Here is a 12155-nt window from a genome sequence, read left to right on the forward strand (position 1 = left end):
GTTTGGGGCTGATTGGCATGAATTTGCAGGACTAGTTTGATGAAGGCTGAAGGCTGAACAGATGGAAGTCATTGTGGAAGTGGGATCTACAGCCAGAGAGTGGTTATGTGATGGTATGACCATTTAGGGCAGGGGGAATCCCATGAGTTAAGTAATAACACAGGAAGTACTATTTTGGACTGGGTTCTGGCTAGTGATAAAAAAAACAAACTTTTCTGTATCGGCACGGGTGGAAGGAGTGAGGCTCCATGGTGGAGGATAAAAAACACACAAAATATGTAAATAATGTAGAAATATGTGTAAAAGCTTATAAAAATAAACAAAATATGGAAAAAACACAAAAGGGATTGAACGGATGCCATGTGGAGAAAAAAAGATGAAACCTGAGGGTGTAAGGCCAATACCGAAACGTGAAAATGTACTAAAATTTATGTGAAAACACAAGGAGATCAAAGAGAAAAATAAATAAAAAACAGTGATGTAGGCTGCATGTTGGTGAGTAGATATGACAACCAAAAAGCTGTCTTTCTGCATAAGTGGCCACCGACAAACTGTAGCCAAGACACAGTTGGACCAGCCAGTGGCTGAATGTGCTACCCAGCATGACATGCTTCACAGCTGTGCCATCTGGTTCCTTCCCACCAAAACCAGTTTTTCTGAATTGTGCATGTGGGAACTCTTCCTGCAATATATCCTACATTCCCACAACCCACCTGGCCTTAACCTTCACTAGTCCCTGTTCATCACCCACCTATCCTCTTGCCTGCACCCACTCCAGCATTACGCAACCTTCTATTCCAAAAATGCACCCATTAGTTTTTTTCTGCCTCCTTTACTTCTCTTCTTTTCTGCTTCCTTTCCCACAATCCCCTCGTCTGTCAAAACTCCCGACTTCATCTAGCAGCCCTACCCTGTTCCCACTATGTCCCTTTATGCTCCCACAAGCAGCACGACACCTTCCCCATCTCCGAAACTTCTATTCCTTTTCCTCTCTGCCCTAGCCTCCTCCTTACCCCACAACCCAGAGATTGTGTCTCCCATCAGGCACAGTTACTGTTTAGCCGGTCGGAGTGGCCAAGTGGGTTCTAGGCGCTACAGTCTGGAACCGTGTGACCGCTATGGTCGCAGGTTCGAATCCTGCCTTGGGCATGGATATGTGTGATGTCTTTAGGTTAGTTAGGTTTAAGTAGTTCTAAATTCTAGGGGACTGATGACCTCAGAAGTTAAGCCCTATAGTGCTCACAGCCATTTGAACCATTTGAACAGTTACTGTTTGCAGTCTGGCCTCAGCGGCCAGAGGCAGTGGTTATGTGCATGAGTTGTGCTTATGTGAATGCATGTATGTATTTCTAGTTTAGAAGATGGCCTTTTGGCTGAAAACTGAAAGGGATAGCTGCCTTTTTGTTGTGCCTGTCTGCAATTTAGTGTCTATTCTATACAGTGAGTAGCAATCTGTCCTTTTCCTAATATTGTCATTATTCACACTTGGATTTCCCATTGTTTGATTTGGCCTAGTGGCTTTTCTTCCATGCCAAAACTAGTGCTGTTTTCCTTTGTTGTTATTGTCTAACACATTACTTTACTCAGCATCTGTCCTTTTCTTTCTCCTATTTCCTGTTTTTCACATGTCACCTTCCAAACCACATGTGCTCTGACTTATGAGCCACACTGTTATTGATCATACAATACTGGCTACATGAAAGTGTAGGTTGTTGGTGCACCATTAAGTAATATAGCTGATTGGTTGTACGTATAATATCTAAATGTATCAAAATTTAGTTTTAATATTGTGTAGACACAAAAATAAAAAGTAATCTTTACCTTTTTGTTGTCTGAGGGTATTTCACCTGTCTCATACATCTTGCTCACCAGATGGAAGAGTTTTGTCAGGGCCAGCTCTCCCAAGGCTATCAGTAGTTCTACTCCCAGGGCCTTGTTTCGACTTAGGTCTTTCAGTGCTCTGTCAAATTCTTCACACACTATCGTATCTCCCATTTCATCTTTACCTACATCCTCTTCCATTTCCATAATATTGCCCTCAAGTACATCACCCTTGTATAGACCCTCTATATACTCCCACCTCTCTGCTTTCCCTTCTTTGCTTAGAACTGGTTTCTATCTGAGCTCTTGATATTCATACAAGTGGTTCTCTTTTCTCCAAAGATCCCTTTAATTTTCCTTTAGGCAGTATGTGTGTGACCCCTAGTGATATATGCATCTACATCCTTACATTTGTTCTGTAGCCATCCTTGCTTAGACTTTTTGCACTTCCTGTCGATCTCATTTTTGAGACGTTAGTATTCCTTTTTGCCTGTTTCATTTACTGCATTTTTATATTTTCTCCTTTCATCCCTTCTGTTACCCAAGGATTTCTACTAGCCCTCATCTTTTTACCTACTTGATCCTCTGCTGCCTTCACTGTTTCATATCTCAAAGCTACCCATTCTTCTTCTACTGTATTTCTTTCCCCTGTTCCTGTCAATTGTTCCCTAATGCTCTGTCTGAAACTCTCCACAACATTAGGTTCTTTCAGTTTATCCAGGTCCCATCTCCTTAAATTCCTATGTTTTTGCAGTTTCTTCAGTTTTAATCTACAGTTCATAACCAATAGATTGTGGTCAGAGTCCACATCTGCCCCTGGAAATATCTTACAACTTAAAACCTGGTTCCTAAATCTCTGTCTTACCATTATATAATCTATTGAAACCTGTCAGTATCTCCAGGTTTCTTCCATGTATTACAACCTTCTTTTGTGATTCTTGAACCAAGTGTTAGCTATGATTAAGTTATGCTCTGTGCAAAATTCTACCAGGCGGCTTCCTCTTTCATTTCTTCCCCCCAATCCATAATCACCTACTACGTTTCCTTCTCTTCCTTTTCCTACTACCGAATTCCAGTCCCTCATGACTATTAAATTTTCATCTCCCTTCACTGTCTGAAAACTTTCTTTTATGTTATCATACATTTCTTCAATCTGTTCATCATCTGCAGAGCTAGTTGGCATATAATGTTGTACTACTGTGGTAGGTGTGGGCTTCATGTCTATCTTGGCTACAATAATGTGTTCACTAGGCTATGTGTAGTAGCTTACCCTCGATCCTATTTTTTTATTCACTATTAAACCTACTTCTCCATTACCCCTATTTGATTTTGTATTTATAACCCTGTATTCACCTGACCAAAAGTCTTGTTCCTCCTGCCACCATACTTAATTCCCACTATATCTGATTTTAACCTATCCATTTCCATTTTTAAATTTTCTAACATACCTGCCCAATTAAAGGATCTGAGATTCCATGCTCCGATCTGTAGAATGCCAGTTTTCTTTCTCCTGATAACGAAGTTGTCCTGAGTAGTCCCCGCCCAGAGATCTGAAAGGGGGACTATTTTACCTCCGGAATATTTTACCCAAGAAGATGCCATCATCATTTAACTGTACAGTAAAGCTGCATGCCCTCAGGAAAAATAACAGCTGTAGTTTCCCCTTGCTTTCAGCCATTTTCAGTACCAGCACAGCAAGGCCATTTTGGTTAATGTTACAAGGCCAGGTCAGTCAGTCATCCAGACTGTTGCCCCTGCAACTACTGAAAAGGCTGCTGCCTCTCTTCAGGAACCACACGTATGCCTGGCTTCTCAACAGGCCGAGTGGTTCTAGGCGCTTCAGTCTGGAACTGCACTGCTGCTACGGTTGCAGGTTCGAATCCTGCCTCGGCCATGGTTGTGTGTGATGTCCTTGGGTTAGTTAGGTTTAAGTATTTCTAAGTCTAGGGGACTAATGACCTCAGATGTTAAGTCCCATAGTGCTTAGAGCCATTTGTGCCTCTCAACAGATACCCCTCCATTGTGGTTGCACCTATGGTATGGCTATCTGTACCACTGAGGCATGCACACCTCCCCACCAATGTCAAGGTTATTGGTTCATGGGGGGAATTGGTTCATAAATAAATAAATTATCTCTATTTAAAAATAGGGAGTGACGTATCAGACACCCCGTGCAACAGCCTCCAAGCTTTCCCCACATCCACGCATAGTTGACAAACCCTGCCTCGCAGATGTACCACACTTATCACACCCTCAGAAACTCACTCCCATCATGATACAGAATTCAGAACCTAAGCAGTTTTGAAACACAGCCATGATCTTTTCCTCCAAAATCCTTAGTCCCACAGAAGTAATAGTCTTTTGCAAAGACCTTACCTTTTGCCAAGACCTTACCTTTTGCCCCACACCCAAATTCAGTCATGCTGGACGTCTTAAAGACCTTCCCTCCTCCTCCTGATCCCTCCCTCCCACAGTGGTATTCTGCCACAAACCAAACTTATGCAATATTCTTTTCCATGCCTACTCCACCCCTGCTACTGACCCATTGCCTCATGGCTCATATCCCTGCAACAGATGTAGATGCAAGACCTGCCCCATGCATCCTCCTATCACCACCTACTCCAGTCTGGTCACTGGCATAACCCATTCCCTTATATGCAGGGCTGCCTCAAAAGCAATCATGTGATCTGTCTGTCTGTCCACATGAATGGCCACTAACAAACAGCTACCAAGAAACAGATGACCAGCTAGTTGGTGAATGTGCTGCCCAACACATTGTGATTCACTTCAATGGCTGCTTTGCAGAATGTGCCATCTGAAACCTTTCTACCAAGGCCATCTTTTCTGATTTGCACAGATGGGAACTCTACCTGCAATATATCCTACATTCGTGGAACCCTCTGGCCTCAACCTTTACTAGTCCCCATCCTTCAACTGCCTAGCCCCTTCCCTGCTCATGCTGCAGCACTACACAGCCTTGTATTCCACCAGTGTGCCCACTACATTTCTTTCCTGTGCTCTACTTCTCCTCTTTCCTACTTCCCTTTGCCTGACCGCCTCCCACTGACTCCTTCCCCTCCCTTAAACCTTGTGACTGCACCTAAAAGCTTACCCCCTGCATTCTCCTGTAAGCAAAACTACATATTCCCCCTCTCCTACCCTGCTGTACCTTTCCCTCACTGCCCCAGCTTCCTCCTTACCTCAACATCCACAAATTGCTTCTCCCATCAGGCACATTGCTGACCTCAGTAGCCAGAGAAATTGATCATGCAAATGTGGGTTGTGCTTGTGTGAATTGTGTGTGTGTGTGTGTGTGTGTGTGTGTGTGTGTGTGTGTGTGTGTGTGTGTGTTTTCAACTTTAGAAGAATGCCGTTTGACCGGAAACTCAGAGATATAGCAGTCTGTCTGTTGTGCCTGTCTGCAGCTCACTGTCGACTCTGTGTGGTGAATAACAATCTATCTTTTTGAATATTGTTCGTATTCCATCCTCGATTTTCCATTGTTCTAATCTTCTTTACCTAGAGCTTGATCAGTGCTCCCTAATTTATCTAACAGTAGCATCACGTGATAGGAATTATTCAAACTGTACACTTGTTGCTGTGGCATTTTTAACCTGGGGGGGGGGGGGAGGGGGGGGGAATAAATATCATGACTATGGAACTCTAATTGGCACCTCAAATCATGAGATTTTTTACAATGTTGTAAGATTCAGTACCATGAACAAATGCTGATAAAAGAAATTTTCTGTATATTATCTCATATCAGTTCTGGCAACAAAAGAAACTGCAGAATTACCTTATGGTACACATTAGCCCTATCAGGTCTTCCAGCAGCCACAAATGCACACATGGCAAATGAGTGCTGAATACATACTGGAGATTAGTTGCATAACTTGAGTCATCTTGAGGCCTCCATCCCCTCTCCTCCTCAAGATCAATGCACAAACAGAGAGTTAAGGAAAATAAAAGTAAATTATGAATGAGGCGTACAGACCACACATTCCATAGTTTACATATTACTATATCAGCTACTAAAAATAGGGATGGCTGGAAGCTGCTACCTTCATTCATGTTCAGGTAGCGTTAGATCCAATAGCTTTCTTCATCTTTCTTATTTAAAGTTGATTTTTTTCTTTTAGGCTGTGTGATGTTTGTTAATATATTTCCTTAAATGCATGTAGAACATTTTCAAGCAATCCTGGCCTATCTATTTGTGTTCTCCAATATTGTGATGTGGGAACATGTCATGGCTGAGCCTGTGACCCATAGCACTTGAATCTGAAGCACTTGAATCTGTTTCCAGAGAGTGGGAATGTATCCTTACTTCCTCCTTGCATCGCCATGGGTGATAGCTACACCATGTAAAAACATGTTCCAACTGAAACCCCATTGAAACAGACATAAAAGTTGGTCCGAAGGACATAAAATAGCTTACGCATGGGAGCAGAAACTCTTATGTATCCTTTCCCACCAACTCCACTGTTCCTTTCCTTTTTTGTGACCCACTTTTCATGTACTTAGCTCTTCACAAAGTACGCTGACATAGATCCCTGCAATTTCTTTAAATTACCTTTGATCTCTTGCCACATATTCTCTCATTCAGTCATCTTGACATCCTTTTTTGTTCTTTCTTCCTTCATCACTCTTGCTTTGTATCTGCCTCTCTCTCTCTCTCTCTCTCTCTCTCTCTCTCTCTCTCTCTCTCTCTCTCTCTGTGTCTGCCCACAACATTTTATACAAATCATCTGTCCACCCAAATTAATGATGGTCACTGCCAAACTGCACGAAAGAGCAGCCATGACAGAAAAACTACTGAAGAATGCTAGGTTTCTGTGCTTGTTTCACTACCTGTGCCCCATCTCAGCCTCCACTCCTGCCCCACAGGCTTAACAGCCCTTATCCTACACTCACACCCTCCTGTCCTCAGTATCCCACCTCCTTTGTTGTATACCCTCCTTTGTCCAGATCCATTTCTCCATGTCAGTGGTACACTCTGCACAATGCGGCACATTTTTATCCCATGTGCATGCTGCCTCTTCCTCCCCCCCCCTTCCTCCCCCCCTCCCCCTGTTAGTCACACTTCCCAAACCCTCCCACCTGCTATTGGCCTCCTTTCTCCACCCACTCAACCTGTCACAAATCCTTTCTAAGTTGTGAGGCAGTGTAGTGCTGATCTGATGCAGTCATCCAGGGAACACTGTCACTGTACAGGGTGTGTGTGTGTGTGTGTGTGTGAGAGAGAGAGAGAGAGAGAGAGAGAGAGAGAGAGAGAGAGAGAGAGCGAGAACTTCTGATTTTTTTATATTTCACTAAGGACTTTTCTAACATAATAATTATTTTATTTATTTAGATCATTTGCATGTTGACTGCACATATGATAGCTCTAAGTCCATAATTTCACTGTGTGGCTTGTCATTTACAGTGCTTCTGAACCATGCTTGGTACTTCAAGTGGATATGAAACCATTTGAGGAAAGTTCAGATGAATGGGAGACCCCTGGGTCAGCTGACACTAATCGTGTTGCTCTCTCAGAAACAAAATTGCAAAACAGGCTACCAGGCATAATAATGAACCAAGTGGAAAGAACATTTAATATGGTGCAACGTGCTTTAAATTTAGTTGAAGATCAACAGCCAGCATTCCTGAACACTCCACCAAGGCCCCCATTGACAGATGCTGAATTTCGCAAATTTCTTGACCCAATAGGGCAGGTTATCCAGACCCGTGAACTACGTACAGTCATCTACCTTGGCGGTATAGAACCAAGCTTGAGGTACGTCTGTGTGAAGAATTATATGATATTGTTTATGCGTGATTTTTCATCAAATGAACTGATGTTTTTCAAGGATGAGTTAATTATCATTTGAATTCAGTTTTTCACTTTTGTAGTAAATGATTATTTCAGTTGCAAATGACTTGTTTTACATATTCAACAGTAGTTCATGTGCTCTTGTTCATATCCTAATTACTGCTTCTTTTTCCACATAATTTCACATCACTGCTGCATAGATGTAACCCTCATTTTCTGTCGGTGTCTGTGCATCTCTGTTTTTCCCCCTCCACTTCCTTCATCCGTTGCCTTTACAACCTTCATACTTGGCTTTTGTCACTAAACGTGAATATTTTTATGAGCAGGGTATTGCATAATCATATTACATAATAACCAATTTGTGTGGCACTGATGTCGAATGAAATTGAAATTATCCATAGCTGTAATATGAAAGGTGTTGACTGGCAAGATACAAATTACACAATTATGATTAGATGTAGAATTATTGGTATATCTGATATGTGGACAAAATGTAAGTGTTCATTTCATAATCAGAATCCTGGGAGCGGAAAGACTTACCTTAGGGGGAAAAAAGGACGGGTATACACTCGCACACATACACATATCCATCCACACATATACAGACACAAGCAGACATATTTAAAGACAAAGAGTTTGGGCAGAGATGTCAGTCGAGGCGGAAGTGCAGAGGCAAAGATGATGTTGAATGACAGGTGAGGTATGAGTGGCGGCAACTTGAAATTGGCGGAGATTGAGGCCTGGTGGGTAACGGGAAGAGAGTATATATTGAAGAGCAAGTTCCCATCTCCGGAGTTCGGATAGGTTGGTGTTGGTGGGAAGTATCCAGGTAACCCGGACGGTGTAACACTGTGCCAAGATGTGCTGGCCATGCACCAAGGAATGTTTAGCCACAGGGTGATCCTCATTACCAACAAACACTCTCTGCCTGTGTCCATTCATGCGAATGGACAGTTTGTTGCTGGTCATTCCCACATAGAATGCATCACAGTGTAGGCAGGTCAGTTGGTAAATCACGTGGGTGCTTTCACATGTGGCTCTGCCTTTGATCGTGTACACCTTCCGGGTTACAGGACTGGAGTAGGTGGTGGTTGGAGGGTGCATGGGACAGGTTTTACTCCACGGGCGGTTACAAGGATAGGAGCCAGGGTGTCCTATCCAAAGGCCTCACCTTCAGCCCCACTCCCAGATTCAACCAAACAGCCCTCGTCAAAGCGTCCACCTAACCTTCGTAACCTGTTAGTTCATCCCTATGAAATCCCCAAACCACCTTCCCTACCCTCTGGCTCCTATCCTTGTAACCGCCCCCGGTGTAAAACCTGTCCCATGCACCCTCCCACCACCACCTACTCCAGTCCTGTAACCCGGAAGGTGTACACGATCAAAGGCAGAGTCACGTGTGAAAGCACCCACGTGATTTACCAACTGACCTGCCTACACTGTGATGCATTCTATGTGGGAATGACCAGCAACAAACTGTCCATTCGCATGAATGGACACAGGCAGACAGTGTTTGTTGGTAATGAGGATCACCCTGTGGCTAAACATGCCTTGGTGCATGGCCAGCTCATCTTGGCACAGTGTTACACCGTCCGGGTTATCTGGATACTTCCCACCAACACCAACCTATCCGAACTCCGGAGATGGGAACTTGCTCTTCAATATATCCCCTCTTCCCGTTACCCACCAGGCCTCAATCTCCGCTAATTTCAAGTTGCCGCCACTCATACCTCACCTGTCATTCAACGTCATCTTTGCCTCTGCACTTCCGCCTCGACTGACACCTCTGCCCAAACTCATTGTCTTTAAATGTGTCTGCTTGTGTCTGTATATGTGTGGATGGATATGTGTGTGTGTGCGCGAGTGTATACCTGTCCTTTTTTCCCCCTAAGGTAAGTCTTTCCGCTCCCTGGATTGGAATGACTCCTTACCCTCTCCCTTAAAACCCACATCCTTTCGTCTTTCCCTCTCCTTCCCCTCTTTCCTGATGAGGCAACAGTTTGTTGCGAAAGCTTGAATTTTGTGTGTGTGTTTGTGTTTGTTTGTGTGTCTATCGACCTGCCAGCGCTTTCGTTCGGTAAGTCACATCATCTTTGTTTTTAGATATATTTTTCCCACGTGGAATGTTTATCCCCTTTCTTTTCACAAGTGTAGCAATAGGTTGAACCTAAAAATATAACTTAATTTTTAAGGTACACTGCAGAGGTTGTAAAATTGTATGCAGCCACATTTGCAAAACCAGTAACTAGCCTGTAAAACAGCTCAAAAATTATTTGTTTACTAAAATAGGCAGTTAATAAGTAACAATAATTTATTTCATGAGCAGAAGCCAGCATAAAAAAGCAAGTCTTTTTTTTTTAATGAAAATTGACTCTTTTCTCAGGTTCTTATTTCATAAATGTAGATGCGTCTGTGGATGCTGCAACTATTTTCACTATCATGCAGAAATACAGACTCCAACTGGGTCACTTTTTTGGTTTATTTGGATTATCGGTTTTGACCTTTCTTATGGGCCTTTGTCAGGTCCATATCTGAAACAGGAGAAGATGGCACTATAATATAAACATGATCATATAGTGGCTGTACTCAAATAAAAAAATAAAATATCATAAAGCAAATCATACCTAATCACTGTGAATTGCAATGTGTCAGCAAGGTGAAGAATCTGTTAAGTTTGCCATACTGAACTATAAGGAAAGTTGTTCACATCTGAAGACAGCCTGTAGCAAAAGTATTTGTATAAACGTAAAAATTTACCCAGACAGAGTCTGTCTTTATTACTTCTGATTCCTATTGTATTACAACATAATGATAATGTACTTTGAGATGTGCAAACAATATGGAATTTAATGCAACCAAAACTATGCATAACCAACATTTCCTTCAGTGTTTCTTACCTTTTCTAGTAGTAAAACAATCCTATGTCAACAAAAATCTTGAATTTTGAAGTGAACCATTGTTATGCAACTGGCGTGTAATAAAATATGTGCCCGTCTGGAGTTTTGCAACAGAAAGCTAGGTGGTTGTTTGCAGGTTTGAAGAATAAAAACAATTGTGATAAAAATTTTCAACCAAAATCCATTACTCTGATTGTAGCAATAGTGACACGTGGCAATTTTGATAACACAATGGTAATGTTCGGCATTTGGCATGGTACAGATGTCTACATTTGGTTGTTGGTACAGATGTCTACATTTGGTTGTTGGTACAGTCTGTTCAACTTTGTTGAGAAGAAGCAAGCATTTAATGTTTTAGCTAGGTGCCAGACCATTGTACTGGTTGTTACCTTACTGGTTTCTTAAATAACTGAAGAATTGTTTATAGAACCTTACGCGGTATAGTGTGGTAGGACAGCACTCTCACCACTTGTTATTGGTTTCCATTCAATAGGCTATTTGAATTGGAATAATAAGTCCAGTCACAGCACAATTTCAGCTCGAATTAGTTAGTAATTGCTGAAAGATTACATACCCAATAACTGCAGATCTCGTTTGTCTAGGGGGTTTCATCATCTGCAAAATGATCATTCCAACATCAAGCATGACCTGGGTTTTTTCTGTTTGAATAAACTCTGCCAGATTGGAAATACTTTTTGCTAAACATTATATTTATTCAAACTTTTTGTTCCGAACTACGCTATTTGCAATGTAAGTTTGCACTTCTTAACATTTTTACTATCGAGATTGATTATCTAACACTGTTATACATGTGTCCGGAAGTTGCAGATATTCCCACTTCATAGCTTCTTTGGTCTACTGATCTTATACACTGCATATATGTAGAGGGAAACATTCCACGTAGGAAAAATATATCTAAAAACAAAGATGATGTGACTTACCAAATGAAAGTGCTGGCAGGTCGACAGACACACAAACGAACACAAACATACACACAAAATTCAAGCTTTCACAACAAACTGTTGCCTCATCAGGAAAGAGGGAAGGAGAGGGAAAGACGAAAGGATGTGGGTTTTAAGGGAGAGGGTAAGGAGTCATTCCAATCCCGGGAGTGGAAAGACCCACCTTAGGGGGAAAAAAGTACAGGTACACACTCGCGCACACACAGACACACACATCCATCCACACATATACAGACACAAGCAGACATATTTAAACTTTAAGTTTTAAGGGAGAGGGTAAGGAGTCAGTCCAATCCCGGGAGTGGAAAGACTTACCTTAGGGGGAAAAAAGGACAGGTATACACTCACGCCCACACACACACACACACACACACACACACACACACACACACATATATCCATCCGCACATATTACAGACCCAGGCAGACATATGTAAATGCAAAGAGGTTGGGCAGAGATGACAGTCGACGCGGATGTACAGAGGCAAAGATGTTGTTGAATGACAGGTGAGGTACGAGGGGCGGCAAATTGAAATTAGTGGAGGTTGAGGCCTGGTGGGTAACGGGAGGAGAGAATATATTGAAGGGCAAGTTCCCATCTCCAGAGTTCTGATAGCTTGGTGTCAGTGGGAAGTATCTAGATAACCCGGACAGTGGAACACTGTG

At 42.4% G+C, this 12155-nt stretch overlaps 1 protein-coding gene across 2 annotated transcripts in view; it reads left to right on the forward strand.

Annotated features, from left to right (window-relative positions):
* Positions 1-12155, forward strand: part of LOC126234581 (uncharacterized) — a 104236-nt gene that overhangs the window by 35995 nt on the left and 56086 nt on the right. For both annotated transcript variants that reach the window (XM_049943291.1, XM_049943290.1), the window contains exon 4: positions 7244-7594. In XM_049943291.1, the coding sequence (XP_049799248.1) occupies positions 7244-7594 (351 nt within the window). The remainder of the gene's footprint in view (positions 1-7243; positions 7595-12155) is intronic.

The sequence above is a fragment of the Schistocerca nitens genome, chromosome 2 (assembly GCF_023898315.1).
Source record: "Schistocerca nitens isolate TAMUIC-IGC-003100 chromosome 2, iqSchNite1.1, whole genome shotgun sequence".
In the NCBI taxonomy this organism is placed as follows: Eukaryota; Metazoa; Arthropoda; class Insecta; order Orthoptera; family Acrididae; genus Schistocerca; species Schistocerca nitens.